General features: G+C 42.7%; 1 protein-coding gene across 4 annotated transcripts in view; it reads left to right on the forward strand.

Annotated features, from left to right (window-relative positions):
• The first annotated feature begins 563 nt into the window (after positions 1-563).
• Positions 564-24,562, forward strand: part of dcaf5 (ddb1 and cul4 associated factor 5) — a 135,405-nt gene continuing 111,406 nt past the window's right edge. For 2 of the 4 annotated variants that reach the window (XM_068039504.1, XM_068039506.1), the window contains exons 1-2: positions 564-649; positions 758-1,145. In XM_068039504.1, coding sequence (XP_067895605.1) covers positions 818-1,145 — 328 coding nt within the window. In that variant the 5' untranslated portion in view covers positions 564-649; positions 758-817. Of the gene's footprint in view, positions 1,146-13,430; positions 13,589-24,562 lie in introns of all 4 variants that reach the window. The other 2 variants (XM_068039507.1, XM_068039505.1) reach the window with 2 other exon arrangements.

Below are 24,562 nucleotides of genomic sequence, written 5' to 3' on the forward strand. Positions count from 1 at the left end.
AGATGCTGCCAGACCTGCTGAGTATTTCCAGCACTTTCTGTTTTTATTTCTGATTTCCAGCATCTGCAGTATTTTGCTTTTATTTCAAAATAAAAACAGAAATGCTGGAAAAACTCAACAGCTCAGGCAGCATCTGTGGAGAAACTGTTGATGTTTCAGATCGATGACCTGTCATCAGAACTGGAACAAATTCGAGATTTAACAGTTTATAAGCAAGTATAGAGGCAGGGGCAAGGGCAAACGGAATGGTCTGTGATCGAGTGGAAGGCAAGAGTGATTAAATGAAAAAGGAATGATGCTGCAAGGCGAGCGGTAATGGGACAAAGAAAAACAAAACAAAAGATGAGTCCAGAGGAGCTGTAAATAACAACAACAAAATAGCTTTGAGATGTTCTGAAAGGTGTTAAATGAATACAAGTTCTGTATTTGCATAAACATGTTATATATATTTAATTTAAAATTTTACATGTATACTTATAAAATAAAATCCAAACTCAATTTAAAATCAAATTCAGCCTATCACTTTCTTTCTGATCATAAAAACCTCACCCCTTAACCTTTCCCTAATGTTGACAGCTCTGGTTTCACAGAAACTTGGAGCATTGTTTATGCGGGCGATGATCAAACCTTTTGGGACTAAAAGCAGGATGTAATTAATTTTGCTGATGCGTTTGTGTGTGTTAAAACCAGCCTTTGGATATGCTGAAATAATTCTGGGTTGTAATTGAAACGGAATAATTTTTTGTTTTGCTTCCAGTTGAGAGGGAGGATCAGCGGCTCAGTGGGGAGGAGGTTCGAGCTGCAGTATGTTGTGTTGATGTCGGGTTCAGGCTCTGCCGGGTCATCAGCTGCAACCGAGCGGCCGGATTCACACGGCGGCGATGAGGAGCAGCAGCAGCAGTGTGTGAGCGGAGCGGGAGGCGGCAGGATGAGGGATCCTGGCCCCGGCCTCGCGTCTCGGCCCGAGTCGCTGCTGCGATTGTTGGGCCGTAGGGCGCTGAGCGGGGACCGCTTTCTGAAGGAGGCTTTCCAGCGGCAGCGCCTTTCCGGCTGCAGGAACCTCTTCAGGAAGGACCTGCTCGGCCACTTCGGCTGCGTCAACGCCATCGAGTTCAGCGGCGGCGCCGGGGAGCTGCTGGTGTCGGGTAAGAGGGGCCAGAGTGGGCGGTGTGGGGAGGCCCGGGCCTAGGGCCGGGGCGTGTGGAGGCGCGGGGGGGGGGAAAGAGGTCCGGGCCTAAGGCCGGGGTGTGTGGAGGCAGGGGGAGATGTCTGGGCCGAGGGCCGCGGTGTGGTGGGGGGTAAGAGAGGCCAGGGCTGGAGTGAGGGGAGGGAGGAGAGGGGTCGGGGGGGGGGGGGGGGAGGATGGCCCGAGGATGAGTAGTTGGGGGCAAGAGGCCCGGGGAGCTGTTGGTGTCGGGTAACGGTGTTGAGGGAGACCTCGGGTCGGGGTAGGATGAAATTAGGGATAGGCCTGTTTAAGACCCTCCCCGTTGTTGTGGATACCCGCCCTCCCGTCCAGTTTTAGCCACGGCGTAGGAAGGAAATCGAGTCCGTGGTTTGAGAAAGTGGAGCAGGCCGCACGGCTTTGCCGTTTCCTGGAGTTGGGGCCCAGCCAGACAGGGCAGGTGCCTCTGCTGCTTTCCCAGGCGGCCTGGTCGACAGTCAGTCCATGTTGTGTGGGGGTAAAACGCCCCAATCTTCACATTGAATTAATTCTTGGGGTGGGGGCGGTTCATAGGAGATTCACAACCCACCTGGTTCATTGCTGGGAGAGGCAGGGTGTTGGAATGGTTCTCGGGAATATTGGTTAGCCAATTGGAGTTGCCCTGTATATTTATTTAATTCATTATTATTGGGATATTATCATCTTACTAGGATAGGCAGTAAAAGGAAAGGTTTCCGTTTACTGTCTTGTTGAAAGGATGGTACTCCCTGTAGCATTTGGGTGTTCATATTAGTGTTGGATCAAGCGCAACAACTTGCATTTATTTAGTGACCGAAGTCCTCAAGGCAGCCAACATCCCCAGCATATACACCCTACTAAGCCAGTGGCGCCTGAGATGGCTTGGCCATGTGAGCCGCATGGTCTGGCAGGATCCCCAAGGACACATTGTACAGTGAGCTCGTCACTGGTACCAGACCCACTGGCCGTCCATGTCTCTGCTTTAAAGACGTCTGCAAACGCGACATGAAGTCTTGTGACATTGATCACAAGTCATGGGAGTCAGTTGCCAGTGATCGCCAGAGCTGGCGGGCAACCATAAAGGCGGGGCTAAAGCATGGCGAGTCGAAGAGACTTAGCAGTTGGCAGGAAAAAAGACAGAGGCGCAAGGAGAGAGCCAACTGTGTAACAGCCCCAACAACCAATTTTATCTGCAGCACCTGTGGAAGAGTCTGTCACTCTAGAATTGGCCTTTATAGACACTCCAGGTGCTGCTTCACAAATCACTGACCACCTCCAGGCGCTTACCCATTGTCTCCCGAGACAAGGAGGCCAAAGAAGAAGAAGAACGCTCTAAAGTGAAGTGCCTTGGGGCACAAGAGCATCAGACAAATTTGACACTGAGCCAAATAGAGATATCAAAACAGGTGGCCAAAAGCTTGATCAAAATGGTATGTTTTACAGTGTGACTTAAAGGAGATGGGGAGAGACAGAGAAGTTTAAAGAGCGGATTCCAGAGCTTAGTTCTTAAACAGCTGAAGGTCTGGCTGCCAATAGTGAAACAAAAGAAATCCGGATTCGACAGTAGCTAGAATTGGCGGAATGTAGAGATCTTGTCAGGCTGGAGTTTACAGAGATATAGAGGGGTGAGGCCTCAGATGGATTTGAACACGAGGATTGGAATTTAAAATTGAGGTATTGTGGGTTCAGGAGCCAACGTAAGTCATCGAGCACAGGGATGGTAGATAAGCGGGACTTAGTGTGAGTTAGGCTATGGCAGCAGAGTTTTGGTGCAGAGCTTAAGGTTCATCTCATCACAAGCAGCTACTACTATAATTTATGACCCTTCAAACTGAATGTTGATATAGCAATTAATTATTATCCTCTATACAATATAGACTACACATTTTTGTTGAATGGTACACCACAGTCAAAACAAATCCATACTGTAGTATGTACATAGGAGTAGGCTATTCAGCCTCTCTGGCCTGATCTGCCATTGAGATAGCTATGGCTGATTTGTACTTCAACTCCATTTACCCACCTTTGCTCAATATTCTTTGATATCCTTTACCTAGCAAAAATCTTATTGATCTCAGCCTTGGAAATTTCAATTGACCTAAAATTCACTGCCTTTTGGCGGAATATATTCCAGAATTACCCTCGGTGGCAAAAATGGTTCCTGATTTCGCTCTTAAATGACCTAACTCTTACTTTAATATTTTGCTCCAACAAAAACAAAAAGTGCTGAAAATACTCAGCAGGTCTGGCAGCATCTGTGGAGACAGAGACGCAAAGTTAACGTTTCAGGTCTCTGATCTTTCATCAGATCTGAAACGTTAACTTTGCTTCTCTCTCCACAGATGCTGCCAGACCTGCTGAGTATTTTCAGCACTTTTTGTTTTTGTTTCAGATTTCCAGCATCTGCAGTATTTTGCTTTCATTTTAATATTTTGCTTCCTAGTTTTGGGTTCCTCACAAGAAGTGGTTTCTCTATCTTATTAAGGGATTCGATTATTTTATCTATTTAGAGTAATTTTCTCTTCAACATTCTAAACCCAAGGGAATACAAATCAAGTTTATGTAACCTGTCCTCATACCCCTTCCAAGGCCAACATATTTTTCTTGCAGTATGATGCCCAAAACTGTATGCCTTACAACAGAGTACAACTGAAGCATAATTTCACTTCTGTATTCTAACCCCCTTGAGATAAAGGCCAACATTCAATTTGCTTTTTTTTTATATATGTGCTGTATCTTTGTGATATTTTTATACACAGTTACATGTAAATCCTTTTTCTGCTCCACAGTTCCTAACTTTTCACCATTATTAAAAGTATTCCTTTTGCCTTTCTCAGATCCTCACACCTCATACTTCCCCGCATTGAACTCCATCTGCCATAGTTTTGCCCACTCACTTAGTTTGTCTTTGCCCCCTTTTAAATTTCTGTTCCCATCCACACAACTTACTGTGCATCCTAACTTAGTTAGCAAACTTTGATATGCAACTTTCCCTTAATCCAAGTCATACAATATACGGTGAAAAACTGAGTCCCCAGTACAGATCCTTGGTGAACAGCACTTGTCACATTCCACCAATTGGAGAATGTTCCTTGTTCCCTACTTTCTGTTGCCTACCTTCAGTAGGTAACCAATTACCAACCCATGCCACAAAGATACCTTCAACTCAGTTTGCACTAATGCACTCTGTGGACTCACTGCATAACAAAAGGGGGGGGGGGGGGGGAATCAAAAGTCAAGCCCCTAAGTAAGGATGAAACAAGGAAGGGAGAATACTGTTTTGTTACTGGAACAATCCTTTACACCTCCTGTTCCATGGAGCTGCACCAAATTATAAACACACAAGTTCAGTAAAGCAGCCCGCAAAATTCACATACTGATCCTAGATAACAGCAGTGAAGTCGATATTCTGTTGCTAAGTTTTGTTACTTGCATTGACATCCAAGTATTGGCAGCAATAATAATGACACATAGTACACCAACAAAAGAGCATTTAAATCCATGTCACATAACATGAAAGATCCATGATACAAAGAGACTTTCAAATTGGAGTACTGGGGCATTGTCTTTATTTGTCTTGATATACATAGAACACAACTATTTATGATCCTTATCTGGTTGGGTGCAAGTAATGAACAAAATGCTTATTAAGTGTCTGCTTTAATTAAGTTAGCAATATTCATTTAATGAGAGATCTTGATAACCGTGAGCCTTTAAAAATAATTAGAGAGGAAAAGGAAAACAGTGATATTTTATTTCTTAGTTAATAGCTGTTGGGTATTATCATTTGCAGCTACTGAGATGTCCAAGTCATTGGTTTAAGCAACTGTACATACGCAAGATCCCAGACTCTGTGTGGGATCTAACCCGTTGTTTGTTTGGAAAGCATCTTTGCCTGCCAGGGATAGTGAATGAGCTTTGCTGGCCTGTAGTGACAGGTCGAGATACCAGATTCAAGATGATAAACTTGATGGCAAGAACACACTTGCTGTTGGAGACAACTCTGCAATGTAACAGTGGACTTGCCCATCCCTTCCACTCCTTGTGCACTCTCTGGCGGAGGCTGTGGTTAGGAGTACAATTTTCTGGTGGTTGGAGATGTGCCCCAATCTAAATCTGGGTTTGTCTAATTATAAATGTGTTAATTTCCTCAACATCTAAACAGAAGTGGTGCTTCCCTGTGCTAATCCTCAACATTGGTCCTCCTGTATGGCTGTATGCTAGCATGGAGTTGTTTGACTAGTTTTATACTCTGATGGCTCCAGACTGGACTCCTCTTCATGTCAAGATATGACTTCATATTCCTTTCAACGTATTCTGGAAGAACATGTCTCAGAAGTACATTTAGGTGGTTAGACAGTCACTGGATTCAAAATGTCATTTCTCCACACAAGTGCAGTTGTTAATGTATTGTAAACATCTCCATGGGATGTTATTGAAAGCAAGTGGTTTGGCCCATTCATCAATTCCAGGCACTTGACTGTTTCTCATTCAAGTCCAATGGCTGTATTTTAAGACTTTTAGCATATCAGACCGAAATGCACATTCTCCACGTTTGTAGAAACTACTAGGATTTACCAATTTTAATCCTGAGTGTGTGCGTGATTCGCAGGAAAGAATCGAGCACAGAAATGCTGCATTATTATCTGCATTTTTAAGGTGCTTAATTATGAAGTTCAGTTGGGCAGTGGCAAAATAATTTAATTGGCATGAAAGACAGCAGTTTAAAAGTGATCTCCAAGTTCCTGTGCTCTCCTGCTCTCGAAAGATGCATTTTAAAGTTCTAATCAAGTACATGATCACACTAGGGGTTGTGGAAGGGAAGGTGGGGAGAACATACTGAAATATGATGCCCAGTGTAAGCCAATAGCACTGTTCTTCCATGGTTTAGTGACTAGCTGAGCAACATGGGTTATGAAGGTGACTGATTCAATTCCTGGTCTCTGTCACTTTAGCTGATCTCAGTCAAAATAGCAGAAAGGATACTACAATTATTCTCGGCATACTATGGGTCACAGATGGTAAAATCAACTAGGGTTACTGCTTCTGATTGCTGCCAGTGATCTCTGTTGGAATTATGCCTGTGTGGTTATTGAGTGAAGGTACAACTGGATTCAACTGTGAAGTGGTTAAATAAGCTGTCAATGCTGTTGGTCAAGGCAGCTGTGAATTATGACCATTTGTGCTAGATATCAGGGTGTTTGAAACCTGAGGAACCGTTCCCAGTCAAGAGCCAAAGCCATGACTGGTTGGGGGGGGGGGGGCGGGGGTGGAGGTGCGGGGGTGAAATTGAAGGAGAACAAAATGAGTGAATACTGGAGAAATAAAAGCTCCTTACACATGTGTTCAAATATACACTTTACAAAACTACAATGACTGAGGAGACCAAGACATGATAGACTGGGGTGCTCTAAATCCAAACCACAATGGAAAGCCGCAGGGACCACCCTGGAAAATATCTATACTTTTATAATATTTGGTCAACAGTATATCCAACCCCTCTGGCACAGCTTCCTCCAGATCAGCTGGACTAATGGATGCAATGATGAGACTCTTGTGGCTGTGACTGTTGCTTTGTAAACAGCAGGTGGATGGGACTGGGCATCTGAATCCTGTTGAGCAGATGCCTTCACTACCTCCCCCGCCCCCTCCGATTTTTAAATTGTTGTTCTGAAATAATAAGAATGCGTTTTACTTTAAAGAAAGTGCTGGAATTGCAGCTTTAGTAAACTGGCTATCAGCATTGCTGTATTCACAATATGCTGGGTGTTTTAAACTTGTTTTATTTTCCCGTGGAGTCTGTACAGCTAGAGCCAGTTTCTGGAAACTTTTACTTGCTATTAAGATCTATAGACAGGTTTCCTTATTTATGGATCACCCCTACTTAAATGTGCTATCAAATATTTGTCTAACTTGCAATAGACCAAGTTTCATAACTTTTATATCTAGAATCATAAAATTATACAGCAGAGAAAAGGCTATTCAGCCCATCCTGCCTTTGCTGCCTCTTTGAGAGAGCTATTCAATTAGTCCTACTATTTTTTTTGCTTTTTTCCCATAGCCCTGCAAATTTTTTTTTAGGTATTTATCCAGTTCCCATTTAAAAGGTAATATTGAATCTGCTTCCACCACCCTTTCAGGCAGTCAATTCCAGATCACGGTGCACTGCATATTGCCTCTGGATCTTTTGCCAATTCCCTTTAAATCTATGCCCTCTGGTTACTAACTCCCCCGCCAGTGTAAATGATTTAACCCCATATACTCTATTAAAGTCCCTCATAAACCCTTGACTGTTTGCTCTAAAGAGAACATACGAACATATGAATTAGGAGCAGGAGTAGGCCATTTGCCCTCTCGAGTCTGCTCCGCCATTCAACAAGATAATGGCTGATCTGATTGTAACCTCAACTCTACATTCCCGCCTACCCCCATAACCTTTCACCCCCTTGCTTATCAAGAATCTATCTACCTCTGCCTTAAAAATATTCAAAGACTCTGCTACCACCACCTTTAGAGGAAGAGAGTTCTAAAGACTCACGACCCCTCAGAGAAAAAATTTCTCCTCATCTCTGTCTTAAATGGACAACCTCCTATTTTAAACAGTGACCCCTAGTTCCAGATGCACCCACAAGAGGAAACATCCTTTCCACATCCACCCTGTCAAGACCCCTCAGAATCTTATATGTTTCAATCAAGTTGCCTCTTACTCTTCTAAACTCCAGCGGATAAAAGCCTAGCCTGTCCAACTTTTCCTCATAAGACAACCTGCTCGTTCCAGCTATTGGTATGGTAAACCTTCTCTGAACTGCTAATGCAGTTACATCCTTCCTTAAATAAGGAGACCGATATTGTACACGGTACTCCAGATGTGGTCTTACCAATGCCCTGTATAACCTCTGCAATCTCTCACCATTTAGATAATATGCTTTTTTATTCTTCCTGCCAAAATGGACAGTTTCACATTTTCCCACATTATACTTCATTTGCCAGATCTTTGCCCACTCACTTATCTATATTCCTTTGTAGCCTCCTTATGTCCTCTTCACAACTTACTTTCCTACCTATCTTTTTGTCGTCAGCAAGTTTAGCAACCATACCTTTGATCCCTTCATGCAAGTCATTTATATAAATTGTAAAAAGTTGAGGTGCCAGCACAGATCCCTGTGGCACACCACTCGTTACATCTTGCCAACCAGAAAAAGACCCATTTATGCCTACTCTCTGTATCCTATTAGCTAGCCAATCTTCTATCCATGTGAAAATGTTGCCCCCTACACCATGAGCTTTTATTTTCCACAATAACCTTTGATGTGGCACCTTATCAAATACTTCTGGTAATCCAAGTACAGTACATCCACCAGTTCTCCTTTATCCACAGCACAGGTTATTTCTTCAAAGAACTCCAATAAATTGCTTAAACATGATTTCTCTTTCACAAAACCATGTTGACTCTGCCTGATTACCTTGAACTTTTCTAAGTGCCCTGCTATAACGTCTTTAATAATAGCTTCTAACATTTTCCCTGTGACAGATATTAAGCTAACTGGCCTGTAGTTTCCTGCTTTCTGTCTACCTCCTTTTTTGAATAATAGAGTTACAATGGCTATTTTCCAATCTCATGGTACCTTCTCTGAATCTAGGGAATTTTGGAAAATTAAAACTAACGCATCAACTATCTCACTAGCCACTTCTTTTAAGACCCTAGGATGAAGTCCACCAGGATCCGGGGACTTGTCAGCTCACAGCTCCAACAATTTGTACCACTTCCCTAGTGATTGTAATTTTCTTGAGTTCCTCCCTCCCTTCCATTTCCTGATTTACAGCTATTTCAGGGATGTTACTTGTATCCTCTATACTAAACAGCAATGCAAAATACCTGTTCAATTCATCTCCTTATTAATTCCCCAGACTCACTTACTGTTGGACCAATGCTCACTTTGTTGACTCTTTTTAAAAATATCTATAGAAACTCTTAGTATCAGTTTTTATATTTCTAGCCAGCTTTCTCTGGTATTCTTAATTTTTCCCTCATTCTTTTAGTCATTCTTTGCTGCTTTTTATATTCTGGTTCCATCTTCTGATCTGCCACCTGCCTTTGCACAATTATATGCTTTTTTTTTAAAGTTGGATACTATTTTAAACTCTTTTAGTTATAAAATTAAATAAATAGGAATAAATAAGTACGATCTGATAGCCATTAAAGAGACATGGCTACAGGATGACATAGATTGGGACTTGAATATTGAAGGGTGCATGACATTCAGGAAGCTAGGAAAAGGTGGAGGGGTAGCTCCGTTAATTAATTATGGTATTAGCACAATAGAGTTGGATGACCTAAGTTCAGGAAACCAGGATGTCGAAGCGGTTTGGTTCGAGATGAGAAATGGTGGGATAATGGGTTCTCCCCTTGGAATTTTTCTTTCTTGTTGGAATGCATCTATTCTTTTTCTGAAATATCCCCTTAAACGTCTGCCACTGCATCTGTATTGATCTATCCCTTAACCTACTTTGCCAGTTCACATTTGTTAGCACTGCTTTCATGCCTTCATAATTGCCCTTATTTAAGTTTAAAATACTAGTCTTAAACCCACTCTTCTCTTCCTCAAATTGAATGTAAAATTCAATAATATTATGATCACTGCTACCTAGGGGCGCCTTAACTATGAGGTCATTAGTTAATCCTATCTCGTTGCACAATACAAGGTCTAGTATAATCTGCTCTCTGGCTCCAGAACGTGCTGTTCTCAGAAACTATCCTGAAAACATTCTATGAACTCCTCATCTGGGCTACCTTTGCCCATCTGATTTTTCCAGTTTATGTGTAGATTAAAATCCCCCATGATTATCGGCATACCTTTCTGACAAGCTCCCATTATTTCTTCCTTTATACCCTGTCCTACTGTTGTCGGGGCCTGTACACCACTCCCACAAGTGACTTCTTGCCTTTATTATTTTTCATCTCGACCCAAACCGCTTCTACATCCTGGTTTCCTGCACATAGGTCATCCCTCTCCATTGTGCTGATACCATCATTAATTATCAGAGCCACCCCTCCACCTTTTCCTAGCTTCTTGTCCTTTCTGAATGTCATGTACCCTCCAATATTCAGGTCCCAATCTGTCATCCTGTAGCCATGTCTCTGTAATGGCTATCTGATCGTACTTAGTTATTTCTATTTGCGCTTTCAGTTGCTCTGTTTTGTTTCGAATGCTACGTGCATTCAGATACAGAGCCTTTAGTTTTGTCCTGTTATTATTTTTGTAACCTCTAGCCTTGTCTGCTGATTTATTCTCAGATTTGTACTTGCTGTCCCTTCCTGTCATGGTCTATCCTTTCTCTCTTGCCTTGTCTCTACTCTTTGATTCACCACATCTTCCCAAATTTGATCCCTTGACCCCACTATTTAGTGTAAAACCCTCTCTAGTTCCCTAGTTATGTGACTCGCTAGAATATTGGTCCTAGCATGGTTCAGATATAGAACATCACAACGGCACAGCCCCCACTTTCCCCAGTATTGGTGCCAGTGCCCCATGAACTGGAACCCACTTCTACCTCACCAGTCTTTGAGCCATGCATTCATTTCTCTAGTCTTAGTTGCCCTACTCCAATTTGCATGTGGCTCAGGTAATAATCCAGAGATTATTAACTTTGAGGTTCTGCTTCTTAATTTGGTGCCTAGGTCCTCATACTGACAATGCAGAACCTCTTTTCTTGTCCTGCCTATGTCGTTGGTACCTTAATGGACCATGATGACTGGATCCTCGCCCTCCTATTGTAAGTTCTTCTCCAGTCCTGAGCAGATGTCTCGACCCCTGGCACCGGGCAGGCTACATAGCCTTCTGGACTTTCGCTCTTTGCTGCAGATAACTGTGTCAATCCCCCTCGCTATACTCTCCCCTACTACTACTTCATTCCTTTTTGCTCCCCCCAACTTGAACGGCTTCCTGTACCATGGTGCCATGGTCAGTCTGCTCATCCACACTACAGCCTTCGCTTTTGTCCGCACAAGCTGCAAGAACCTCAGACCTTGCAAGTGAGCAACAAGTTCGAGGCTCCTGCACTCCCGCCTTCTCGACCCCCTTACCTGCCTGGCTCGCAGTCACATCCTCCTGTCTCTGACTACTGACCAAAACAGATGACATTGTAAGGGGTGTGACTGCCTTCTGGAACAAAGTGCCCTGGTAACTTTCTACCTCCCTAATGCATCACAGTGTCTGCACCTCACACTCCAGCTCAATGACTCTGAGTCAAAGCTCCTCACACTGCAGACACTTACTACAGACGTGGTTGCCATGGATTGCAGTGGCATCCAGGTGCTCCCACATACTGCACGCGTGACGCATCACCTATCCTGTCATCTTTATTGTGTTAATTTAACTAAATCCCAACATCGCTAGACTCTCCATTACACTGAAGACCCTCATCCCTGGTACAATTTTAGTAAATTTGCTCTTCACCCTCTTATTTGATACAATACCAACTAAGGCCTAACCAGTGGTTTACATTAACCTCCTTGCTTTTGTACTCTAAGGTCCAGATTTTGTGATACTAATGTTGGCAAAACTGTCTGTGTTTGCCATCCTTACTCCTCTGAAACTGACAGCAACTTCTGGAGTCCATACGTATTTGAATGTGAAAATCCAGATATTTCTGTCAGTGATTCTATGCTTTTTCCATAGGGTGCGCTATTGTAGACCCTCGACCCAATCAAGTCGAAATCGCTGAACTGATCAAAAACTTGACATTTTACGTTATTAGTCTTACTTGTTAAAAAAAAACTTTGAAAAAGTTAGACCTTGTTGAATGAGGTGTTACTGGGGTTTTAGTGGCATATTAAGTTTATAATTACTGCTGACCAGCCTCACTAGCTCTGAAAAACTAATGTTTATGTTTGTGGAATGTCAAATTTCTCCATTATGATAATTTCCATATTTTTAAATTTCTTAAAGTTGATTCAGCTTTTATTTTATTCCCAAACATTTATTTCGATCTCTGAAATTTTAATTCAAAGTGAAAAATTCAGTGCATTTTACTTCCCGATTTGCTGTCTGTCAGAATCTTAAATGTGATCGGCTGCTTATCCTGTTTGATGACATCACTTGCTGGACACCTGGAAATCCTCTTGGCTTGGCACCAGATTCCAACTGATGTCAGGAAAGGGAGATTCACATCACAGGGATCACTAGGTCATTGTGGGCAGCTTTCCTCAAGGTCAATTGCAGGCACTGTTGCTTCGCTGCTGACTGTGAAATCTGGGTCTCTGTCTCTATTTATATAGCCCAGGATCTCTTATGTCTTTTAACAACCTTATCCTGAACTGGATATTCATCCTTCAAGCAAATTGTCCTGACCACATCAAAGATTCGATTTGTGTATGTCTCTGTTTTTACATCCACTTTAAAACTGTACCATGTAGCATATATTGTCTCTCTTAATTCTTCCTTCCTAAATGCATTGATTCTGACTCTCTGCATTAAATTTCATCTGCCACGTGTCTGTCCTCTTGTTGTTTACTATCCGCCTCAGTGTTACTGCGTATCCAAGTTTTGTGTCATCTGCAAACTTTGAAATTATACCCTTTATATCCAAGTTCAGGTCATCAATATATACCAAAAAGCAGTGGTTCTAATACCGACTCTTGGGGGACACCACTATGTGCTTCCCTCCAGTCTGAAAACAACCGTTCACTACTGCTCTGCATTCTGTCTCTTAGCCAATTTCGTATCCATGCTGTGACTGCCTCATTAATCACGTGGTCTTTGCTAGTAAGTCTTATTATGTGATACATTATCAATTATCAATCACCGTTTGAAAGTCCATATACATAGCATCAACTGCACTACCTTCAACAACCCTTTCAGTTATTTCACCAAAGAACTCAAATCCTGCATGACAAACTTGATTGTCTTTAACGAATCCAAGCTGGCCTGAGGTTTATGAATCTATTTTTTTCCAAGTGATAATTTTGTCCTGGATTATTGTCTCTATGTTTCCCCACCGCTAGCATTGGGCTGACTGGTCTCTAGTTACTGAGTGTATCCCTTTCTACCTTTTTGTAACATTTGTGACCCTCCAATCCTTTGGCATAACTCCCATATTTGAAAGATTGTGGCTAGAGCCTCCGCTTCCTCCACCCTTGCTTCCAGTGCAGTATATTAATACTTTTTTTTGTTACATGGAAGCTGTTTCTCTGGATCAGCAGTGTTAGTTGCAGCAGTAATTGGATCCCATGCTCTTTACATTTCAGAATGGATTCTTATTGCCTGGTATCTATTTATGTGACAACATAACCCAAGACTTTATCACTAGTACCTCTTTGTGATATGAACTGGATATTCATCCTTTCGTGCCCCACACCCATATGCCACTTCAATCTTTGTATTAATCAAATCAAGAAAGCACCTGGTAAGATGAGGCTTGTTATGAATGATGGTGTCGCTTTGTTTCAGATATGCGTACAGAGCAACAATTGTGGTCAGACTCTCTAAATTTAATCAGAACAACTTGACTTTTGTATTATTATGTGAAGGAATGAACATGTTATGCTTCCCCATGTCTGGTGGTTGTCATGCTTGAGTTAAAGAAAATAACGAATAACTAAACTCCTGCACTCTCTTTCTGAGCCTAGCCAAAGTTTACCCTTGCAGCTTTCTGGGTAAAAATCTGACTGACTTTGTTGCCTTAACTGGACCTCACTGTCAGTGAGTGTTTCGATTTAAGGAAACATTTTTAGGGTTATGGGGATAGAGCAGGCAAGCGGGACTAATTGGATAGCTCTTTCAAAAAGACGACACAGACGTGATGGGCTGAATGGTCTCCTTCTGTTCTGTAAGATTCTGTGATCTCTATTTTTATCTCTATGTTGGCAGGCAGAAGGGAAAGCCTGTCAGAGCACACAGGGCCAGACATTTCTTAACACAATGGGTGTGAGGTGTTTACTGATTACGTTAATTAATTGCTATTCTTTACATTGTAGGGGGAACATCGAAGTTTATCTCATTAACCTATTATTTAGCTTTCACCGAAATGTTTTTAAAATTTTTGTAAATTGCTTTAAAATCTACTTAAAATTGATTTTTTACTTAAATCTTTTCTGTGCAAAATGGTCGGAAAATCCTCAAACGTGACGGTTCTTAATCAAGGAAGAAACGTGGGGATAGTTATTGATCATTTGTTAAGAGTGCAAATTTGAGGTAGCTGTAGGAAAAGTAGAAGGATTATAGGTTGTTTTGTGAGGCCATTTGAGTACAAATTAAAGGATGCTCTAGGTAGCAGCGACCACAATATTTTACATCCAGTTTGAAAGAGAGAAGAGTGAGTCTAAGACTAATATTTAAACTTAAATAAGGGCAACTATGTGGGCATAAAAGCTGAGCTAGCTGAAGTAAACTGAGTTACTTGTCTAGGAGGTAGATCAATAGAGAAGCAGTGGCAGGCATTCAAGTGGATATTTCAGAATACTCAGGATAAGTATATTCCTACCTTCCGAAGAAGGGTCACTGACCTGAAACGTTAACTCTGCTTCTCTTTCCACAGATGCTGCCAGACCTGCTGAGGTCATGTTGGAGTTGTACAGAACTTTGGTCAGGCCACAGCTGGAGTACTGTGTGCAGTTCTGGTCGCCACATTATAGGATGGATGTGATTGCATTGGAGGGGGTGCAGAGGCGATTCACCAGGATGTTGCCTGGGATGGAACATTTAAGCTATGAAGAGAGGTTGGATAGGCTTGGGTTGTTTTCGCTGGAGCAGAGAAGACTGAGGGGTGACCTGATTGAGGTGTACAAGATTATGAGGGGCATGGACAGGGTGGATAGGGAGCAGCTGTTCCCCTTAGTTGAAGGGTCAGTTACGAGGGGTCACAAGTTTAAGGTGAGGGGCGGGAGGTTTAAGGGGGACTTGAAGAACTTTTTTACCCAGAGGGTGGTGACGGTCTGGAATGCCCTGCCTGAGAGGGTGGTAGATGCAGGTTGCCTCACATCCTTTAAAAAGTACCTGGATGAGCACTTGGCATGTCATAACATTCAAGGCTATGGGCCAAGTGCTGGCAAATGGGATTAGGTAGACAGGTCAGGTGTTTTAATGCATCTGTGCAGACTCGATGGGCCGAAGGGCCTCTTCTGCACTGTATTATTCTGTGATTCTGTGATTAATTGGGAATAGTCAGCATGGATTTGTGAAAGGGAGATCATGTTTAACTGATTTATTGGAGTTCTTTGAAGGAGTAACATGTGCCGTGGATAAAGGAGATCCGTTGACGTAGTTGGATTTCCAGAAGGCATTTGACAAGGTGCTACATAGAAGGTTATTGCGCAAAGTAGGAGCTCATGGTGTAGTGGGTAACATATTAGCATGGATAGAAGATTGGCTGGCAGAAAACAGACAGTATGCATAAATGGGTCAGTTTCAGATTGGCAGGATGTGACGAGTGGAGTTCTGCAGGTGTCTGTGCTGGGGCCTCAACTTTTTACAATTTATATCAATGACTTAGCTGAGGGGAGTGATGGCATAGTAGCTAAGTTTGCTGATACAAAGATAGATAGGAAAGTATGTTGTGAAGAGGACATAAGGAGTTTGCAGACCGATATAGATAGGTTGAGTGAGTGAGCAAAAATCTGGCAGATGGAGTATAATGTGGGAAAATATGAAGTTGTTCACTTTGGCTGGAAGAATAAAAAAGCAGAGTATTATTTAAACAGAGAATGACTGCAGAACTCCAAGGTGCAGAGGGATCTAGGTGTTCTAGTGCATGGGTCACAAAAAGTTAGTATACAGGTACAGCAAGTAATAAAGAAGGCTAATGGAATGCTATCTTTATTATGAGAGGAATTGAAAATAAAAGTAAGGATGTTATGCTTCAGTTATACAGGGTATTGGTGAGACCACATCTCTACTGCGTGCAGTTTTGGTCTCTTTATTTCAGGAAGGATGTGAAAGTTTTGGAGGCAGTTCAGAGGAGGTTTACTGGATTGATAACTGGAATGAGTGTGTTGTCTTATGAGAAAAGGTTGGACAGGCTGGGCTTGTTTTCACTGGAGTTTAGAAGAGTGAGGGGACACTTGATTAAAGTATGTAAGATCCTGAATGTTCTTGACAAGGTGGATGTGGAAAGGATGTTTCCTCTTGTCCAGAACTAAGGGGCACTGTTTTACAATTAGGGGTCTCCTTTTTAGGACAGAGATGAGAAATCTTTTCAGAGGGTTCTGCGACTTTGAAACTTTGTGCCTCAGAAGGTGGTCGAGGCAGGGTCATTGAATAATTTTAAGGCGGGGGTAGATAGATACTTGTTAGGCAAGGGAATCAAAGGTTATCAGCGGTAGATGGGAGTGTGGAATTCAAGACAAACAGATCAGCCATGATCTTATTGAATGGCAGAGCAGGCTAGAGGGGCCGAATGACCGATTTCTCCTAATTCGTATGTATGTTCGATACTGAGGCTGTCTATGGCTCTGGTACGTCTGCATTTGTAGTATTGCATTCAGTTTAATTCTTAAGGATAACTAGGATCTGTAGATGGTGACAACAATTCTTGGGTGTCAGCATATGTTCTCGTGGTAGGGTTCTTTGAAGTAATGTAGGCAAAGGAAAATGGCTAAGGTTTTTAAAAGTGATTGGATACAAGTTGGATAGAGTATTTGAAATTGATATGCCTGGGAGGACTAATAGCTATGCTTATAAATCTGTAGGCAAAGCATTAGGTTAGATACTAGAAATATTTCTTGTAAAGTCATAATCCTCTGGAAAAATATTGAGATGTGATTAGTACAGTTTTGCTACGTTCCTTTAAAAGAGAACTGACAGTTCTTGACAGGAGATCTCCAGTTATAGGGCGTAAGTTGCAAGCAGTTTGTGATTGTGTTAGTGAGATGGAGAGGAATCTTCCAAAATATTTCTTGAACTGGCTGCAGATATTTCTCTCTTTTGCCTTTCCTAGCTGTTAATGATGTTAGGATGTGATTGAATGGTGTGAGGGTGCACTGTTGACTGAATGGAGTAGGCCCGATCTTATGCTGTCCTTTTCATGTTTGTTTTATTTTATTTGTTCATTCACAGTATATGGACATCACTGACGAGGCCAGCATTTATTGTCCATTCCTTAACACTCTTGAGAGGGTGATGGGGAGCTGTTGCCTTGGACCGCTGTAGTCCATGTGGTTTAGGGAGCTCTAGCAATTTGGCCCAGCGACAATGAAGGAATTATATATTTCCAAGTCAGGGTGGTGTGAAACTTGGAGGGGAACTTGCAGGCTTTAGTGTTCCCATGCACCTGCTGTCCTTGTCCTTCTAGGTGGTAGAGGTTGTAGGTTTGGGAAGTGTTGTCGAAGAAGCCACAGTGAGTTGCTGCAGTGAATCTTGTAGATGGTACACACTGCAGCCATCTTGCACTGCTGGTGGAGTGAGTGAATGTTTAAGGTGGTGGATGGGGTCTTATCAAGTGGGATGCTTTGTCTTGGATGATGCTGAGCTTCTTGAGTGTTGGTGGAGCTGCACTCATTCAGGCAAATGGAGGGTATCCATATATTTTCTGACTTGTGCCTTTTAGGTGATGGAAAAACTTTGAGCAGTTGTGAGGTGAGTCACTCACCACAGAATACCCAGCCTCTGACTTGCTCTCATAGCCACAGTATTATAGGCCCCCTAACAGTAGCTACACAATAGAACAGAACATAAATTAAGAAATAATGGGGGCTTGTAGGGAAGGTACTGTAATAATCGTGGGTGATTTTAATCTTCATATAGATTGGACTAATTAAATTGGCAATGGTAGCCTGGAGGATGAGTTCATATTAGGGACAGTTTCTTAGAATCAACCCAGGAGTAGGCACTTTTAGTATAAAAACAAGAAATTCTGGAAATACTCAACAGGTCTGGCAGCATCCGTGGAGAGAGAAGCAGAGAACGTTTCAGGTCAGTGACCCTTCTTCACAACTTTTAGGCCTGGTAATGTGTAATGAGACTGAATTAATAAATGACCACATAGTAAAGGATCCTCGAGGCAAGAGTGATCATAACATGGTAGAATTTGCATTCAATTTGAGGGTGAGAAGTTTGGATCTGACCAATTAGTGTCTTAAATTTAAAGGTAATTACAATGGTATGAAGACAGTTGGCTAAAGTGGACTGGAAAAATAGGATAAAAGGTAAGACGGTGGCAGACATTTAAGGAGATATTTCATGACTCTCAACAAAGATACATTCCATTGAGAAAGAAAGACTTATGAAAAGGATGTACCATCTGTGGCTAACTAAGGAAGTTAAGGATGGTATCAGATTGAAAGAAAAGGCTTACAATGCTGCAAAGATTAGTAGTAGGCCAGAGATTTTAGAAACCAGCAGAGGATGACTAAAAAATAAAGAGGGAGAAATTAGAGTATGAGAGTAAACTAGCAAGAAATATAAAAACACAGTAAACGCTTCTACAAATATATAAAAAGGAAGGGAGGCGCTAAAATAAGTGTTGATCCCTTAAAGGATGAGACTGGGGAATTAATAATGGGGAAACAAGAAAATGGCAGAGACTTTGAACAAGTATTTTGTAACTTTCTTCACAAAAAGCATCCCAAGAATAGCAGAAAAATAGAAAATCAAGAGGGAAAAGGAAGGGAGGAACTTAAAACAATCACTATCACTAGAGAAAAAGTATGAGGAAAACTAATGGGACGAAGGCTGACAAGTTCCCTGGATCTGACGGCCTGCAGCCTAGGATCTTAAAAGAAGTGGCTGCAGAGATAGTGGATGCATTGGTTGTAATCTTCCAAAATTCCCTAGATGCTGGGAAAGTCCCAGTGGATTGAAAAACAGCAAATGTAACATCTCTATTGAAGGAAGTGGGGGGGGGGGGGGGGGGTTGCGGTGGGTGCGGGGGATGGGAAACGACAGAAAGTAGAAAACTATAGACCAGTTAGCCCAACATCTGTCATTGGGAAAATGCTAGAATTCATTAAGGAAGTAGTAGCGGGACATTTAGAAATTCATAACGCAATCAGGCAGAGTCAGCATGGTTTTATGAAAGTGAAATTGTGTTTGACAAATTTATTAAAATTCTTTGAAAATGTAACAAGCAGGGTGGATAAAGGGGAACCAGTAGATGTAGTGCATTTGGATTTCCAAAAGGCATTCGCTAAAGTGCCACATAATAGGTTACTACACAAGATAAGAGCTTATGGTAATAAGGCAAAATACTCCAGATGCTGGAACTCTGAAATGAGAACAGAAAGTGCCAGAAATACTCAGCAGATCTGGCAGCATCTGTGTAGAGAGAAACAGAGTTAACGTTTCAGGTCTGTGTTCTGATGAAGGGTCACAGACCTGAAGTGTTAACTGTTTCTTTCTCCACAGATGCTGCCAGACCTGCTGAGTATTTCCAGCACTTTCTGTTCTTTAAGAGCTCATGGTGTTGGGGATAATATATTAGCATGGATAGAGGATTGGCTAACTAACAGGAAACAGAGAGTCGGGATAAATGGAGCATTTTCAGGTTGGCAAACTGTAACTAGTGGAGTGTCAATTTCCATTGACTTTCATTTTGCTGGGGCCTCAACTATTTACCATCTATATTAATGACTTGGATGAACAACCTGAGTGTATTTTAGCCAAATTTGAGGATGATGTTAGGTAGGAAAGCAAGTTGTGAGGAGGACACAGTGTCTCCAAAGAGATATAGATAAAGTGAGTAGGCAAAAAATTGGAAGATGGAGTATAATGTGGGAAAATGTGAGGTTGTCCACTTTGGCAGGAAGAATAAAAAAGCACAATATTATTAACATGGAGAGAAACTGCAGAATGCTGTGGTACAGAGGGATTTGGGTGTTCTTGTACATGAATCACAAAGTTAGCATGCACGTGCGACAAGTAATTAGGAAGGCAAATGGAATGTTGGCCTGTACTGCAAGGGGAACGGAGTATAAAAGTAGGGAAGTCTTGCTACAAGTGGACAGGGCATTGGTAAGACAGCACCTAGAGTATTATGTGCAGATTTGGCCTCCTTACTTAAGGAGGTATATACTTGCATTGGAAGCATTTCAGAGAAGATTCACTAGGCTGATTCCTGGGATGAAGGTGTTTTAGGAGGAAAGGTTGAGCAGGTTGGGCCTATACTCACTGGAGTTTAGAAGAATGAGGGAGCTTGACAGGGTAAGATGCTGAGAGGATGTTTCCTCACGTGGGGGAATCTAGAACTAGGGGGCATAGTTTCAAAATAAGGGGTGTCCCTTTTAAGACGGAGGTCAGGAGGAATTTCTTCTCTAAGGGTCGTTAATCTTTGGAATTCTCTTCCCCAGAGAGCAGTGGAGGCTGGGTTATTACATATATTCAAGGCTGAGTTATACATAATTTTGATCTACAAGGGAGTCATGGGTTATTGGGAGGGGGGGTGGTGGTGTGGAGGCAGGAAAGTGGGGTTAAGGCCACAGTATGATCAGCCATGATCTTATTGAATGATGGAGCAGGCTCGAGGAGCGAAATGGCCTACTGCTTCTATTTCTTATGTTCTTATTTATGTGGCTGGTCCAGTTAACTTTCTGTTCGATTGTGACCCCTAGAATATTGATGGGGGATTGATGGTGGCTCATCACCATCTTCTCGAGGGCAATTAGGCATGGACAATAAATGCTGGCCTAGCCAGCGACACCTGCATACTGTGTAAGAATTAAAAATAGAATTCAACAGTAGTATGCTATTGAATGTCAAGGAGAGGTGGTTAGAATTTCTCTTGTTGGAGTTAGTACATTGCCTGGCACTTGTGTGGCACAAATCTTAACTTGCCACTGATCAGCCCAAGTCTGAATGTTGTTTAGGTCTTGCTGCATACAGGCATGAACTGCTTCATTATTTGAGGAGTTATAAATGGAACTGAACACTGCAATCATCAGTGAATATCACCACTTCTGACCTTATGAAGAAGAGATGGTCATTGACGAGGCAGTTGGGCCTAGGACACTACCCTGCAACACTTCTGGAGCGATCTCCTGGGGCTGAGATGAATGGCCTCCAACAACCACAACTGTCTTCCTTTCTGTTGGTTATAACTTGAGCCAGTGGAGACAATTTCCATTGACTTCAATTTTACGAGTACTCCTTGATTCCATGCTCTGGTAAATGTTGCCTTGATGTCAAGGGCAGTCACTCTCTCCTCACCTCTGGACTTTATCTCTTTTGTCCATCTTTGGAGCAAGGCTGCAATGAGGTCTGCAGCCAAGTCATGCTGGTGTAACCCAAACTGAGTATCGGTGAGCAGGTTATTGCTGAGAGATGCTCTGCTTCATAGCACTATTGAGGACACCTTCCACCACTTTACTGATGATTTAGAGTAGACTGATGGGTGGTAATTGGCCAAATTGAATTTGTTATTATTTTTGGAGACAGGACATGCCTGAGCAATTTTCCATTTTGTCAGTTAGATGCTAGTGTTCTAACTATACTAGCTTGGCTAGAGGCGCAGCTGGTTCTGGAGCATAGGTCTTCAGCACTACAGCTGGCATGATGGTGGGGCCCATAGCCTTTGCAGTATCCAGTGCGTCCAGCTGTTTCTTTATCATCTGGAGTGAATTGGATTGGCTGAAGGCCGGCAGCTTTGATGATGGGGACCTCAGCAGGAGGCTGGATGGGTCATGCGCACGGCACCTCTGGCTGAAGATGGTTGCATTTGTATGCTTTGTGCACAGCTGCTTTGGAGTGTCTGTTTATGAAAGATACACAACATGCATTTATATAGCAATATTTACATCTTCAGAGAATCCCAGTGAAATAGATAAACAGTTATTTTGGTTGTTAATTGAGGAAGAAATGTTTGCCAAATCACTGGGAGAACCACCCAGCTTATGTGTTTTTCATCCACTTGAGCAAGCAGATGAGGCATTTGCTTAATGTCTCATCCATAAGCTGGTACATCTCACAGAGCAGTCCTTACTGCTTACTGTGGGAACCAGAGCAGTAGGACAGCAAGTGAAATAATTGAGGGGGAGCTAGTAAATAAGGCCAGTAAGAATAAGAGGAAGAGCAGGCAGGGAGATGTTGCGGAGCACAGCGGGACTGGTGGTCTGAAGTGCATTTGTTTCAATGCGAGAAGTATAACCGGTAAGGCAGATGAACTTATAGCATGGATTAGTACTTGGAACTATGATGTTGTTGCTATTACAGAGACTTGGTTGAGGGAAGGACAGGATTGGCAGCTAAATGTTCCAGGATTTAGAAGCTTCAGGCAGGATAGAGTGGGTGTAAAAGGGGTGGGGTAGTTGCATTACTGGTTAAGGAGAATATCACAGCTGTACTGCGGGAGGACACCTCGGAGGGGTTGTGCAGCGAGGCAATATGGGTGGAGCTCAGGAATAGGAAGGGTGCAGTCATGATGTTGGGGGTTTTCTACAGGCCTCCCAACAGCCAGCGGGAGGTAGAGGAGCAGATATGTAGACAGATTTTGGAAAGATGTAAAGGTAACAGGGTTGTAGTGGTGGGTGATTTTAACTTCTCCTATATTGACTGGGACTCACTTAGTGTTAGGGGCTTGGATGGGGCAGAATTTGTAAGGAGCATCCAGGAGGGCTTCTTGAAACAATATGTAGATAGTCCAACTAGGGATGGGGCTGTACTGGACCTGGTATTGGGGAATGAGCCCGGCCAGGTGGTCTAAGTTTCAGTAGGGGAGCATCTCGGGAACAGTGACCATAATTCCATAAGTTTTAAGGTACTTGTGGATAAGGATAAGAGTAGTCCTCGGGTGAAGGTGCTAAATTGGGGGAAGGCTAATTATAACAATATTAGGCAGGAACTGAAGAATTTAGATTGGGGGCGGCTGTTTGAGGGTAAATCAACAATTGACATGTGGGAGTCTTTTAAACGTCAGTTGATTAGAATCCAGGACTGGCATGTTCCTGTGAGGAAGAAGGATAAGTTTGGCAAGTTTCAGGAACCTTGGATAACGCGGGATATTGTGAGCCTAGTCAAAAAGAAAAAGGAAGCATTCGTAAGGGCTGGAAGGCTAGGAACAGACGAATCCCTTGAGGAATATAAAAACAGTAGGAAGGAACTTAAGCAAGGAGTTAGGAGGTACAAAAGGGGTCATGAAAAGTCATTGGCAAACAGGATTGAGTAAAATCCCAAGGCTTTTTATACGTATATAAAGAGCAAGAGGGTAACTAGGGAAAGGGTTGGCCCACTCAAGGACAGAGAAGGGAATCTATGTGTGGAGCCAGAGGAAAAGGACGGGGTACTAAATGAGTACTTTGCATCAGTATTCACCAAAGAGAAGGACTTGGTGGATGATGAGCCTAGGGAAGGGAGTGTAGATAGTCTCAGTCATCTCATTATCAAAAAGGAGGAGGTGTTGGGTGTTTTGCAAAGCATTAAGGTAGATAAGTCCCCAGGGCCTGATGGGATCTACCCCAGAATACTGAGGGAGGCCAGGGAAGAAATTGCTGGGGCCTTGACAGAAACCTTTGCATCCTCATTGGCTACAGGTGAGGTCCCAGAGGACTGGAGAATAGCCAATGTTGTTCCTTTGTTTAAGAAGGGTAGCAAGGATAATCCAGAAAATTATAGGCCAGTGAGCCTTACGTCAGTGGTAGGGAAATTATTAGAGAGAATTCTTCGGGACAGGATTTACTCCCATTTGGAAACAAACGAACTTATTAGCGAGAGGCAGCATGGTTTTGTGAAGGGGAGGTCGTGTCTCACTAATTTGATTGAGTTTTTTGAGGAAATGACAAAGATGATTGATGAAGGAAGGGCAGTAGATGTTTCTATATGGACTTCAGTAAAGCCTTTGACAAGGCCCCTCATGGCAGACTGGTACAAAAGGTAAAGTCACACGGGATCAGAGGTGAGCTGGCAAGATGGATACAGAACTGGCTCAGTCATAGAAGACAGAGGGTAGCAGTGGAAGGGTGCTTTTCTGAATGGAGGGATATGACTAGTGGTGTTCCGCAGGGATCTGTGCTGGGACCTTTGCTCTTTGTAGTATATATAAATGATTTGGAGGAAAATGTAGCTGGTCTGATTAGTAAGTTTGCGGACGACACAAAGGTTGGTGGAGTTGCGGATAGTGATGAGGATTGTCAGAGGATACAGCAGGATATAGATCGGTTGGAGACTTGGGCGGAGAAATGGCAGATGGAGTTTAATCCGGACAAATGTGAGGTAATGCATTTTGGAAGGTCTAATGCAGGTGGGAGGTATACAGTAAATGGCAGAACCCTTAGGAGTATTGACGGGCAGAGAGATCTGGGCGTACAGGTCCACGGGTCACTGAAAGTGGCAACGCAGGTGGATAAGGTAGTCAAGAAGGCATACGGCATGCTTGCCTTCATTGTTCGGGGCATAGAGTATAAAAATTGGCAAGTCATGCTGCAGCTGTACAGAACTTTAGTTAGGCCACACTTAGAAT

Source organism: Heterodontus francisci, chromosome 9, assembly GCF_036365525.1.
Source record: "Heterodontus francisci isolate sHetFra1 chromosome 9, sHetFra1.hap1, whole genome shotgun sequence".
In the NCBI taxonomy this organism is placed as follows: Eukaryota; Metazoa; Chordata; class Chondrichthyes; order Heterodontiformes; family Heterodontidae; genus Heterodontus; species Heterodontus francisci.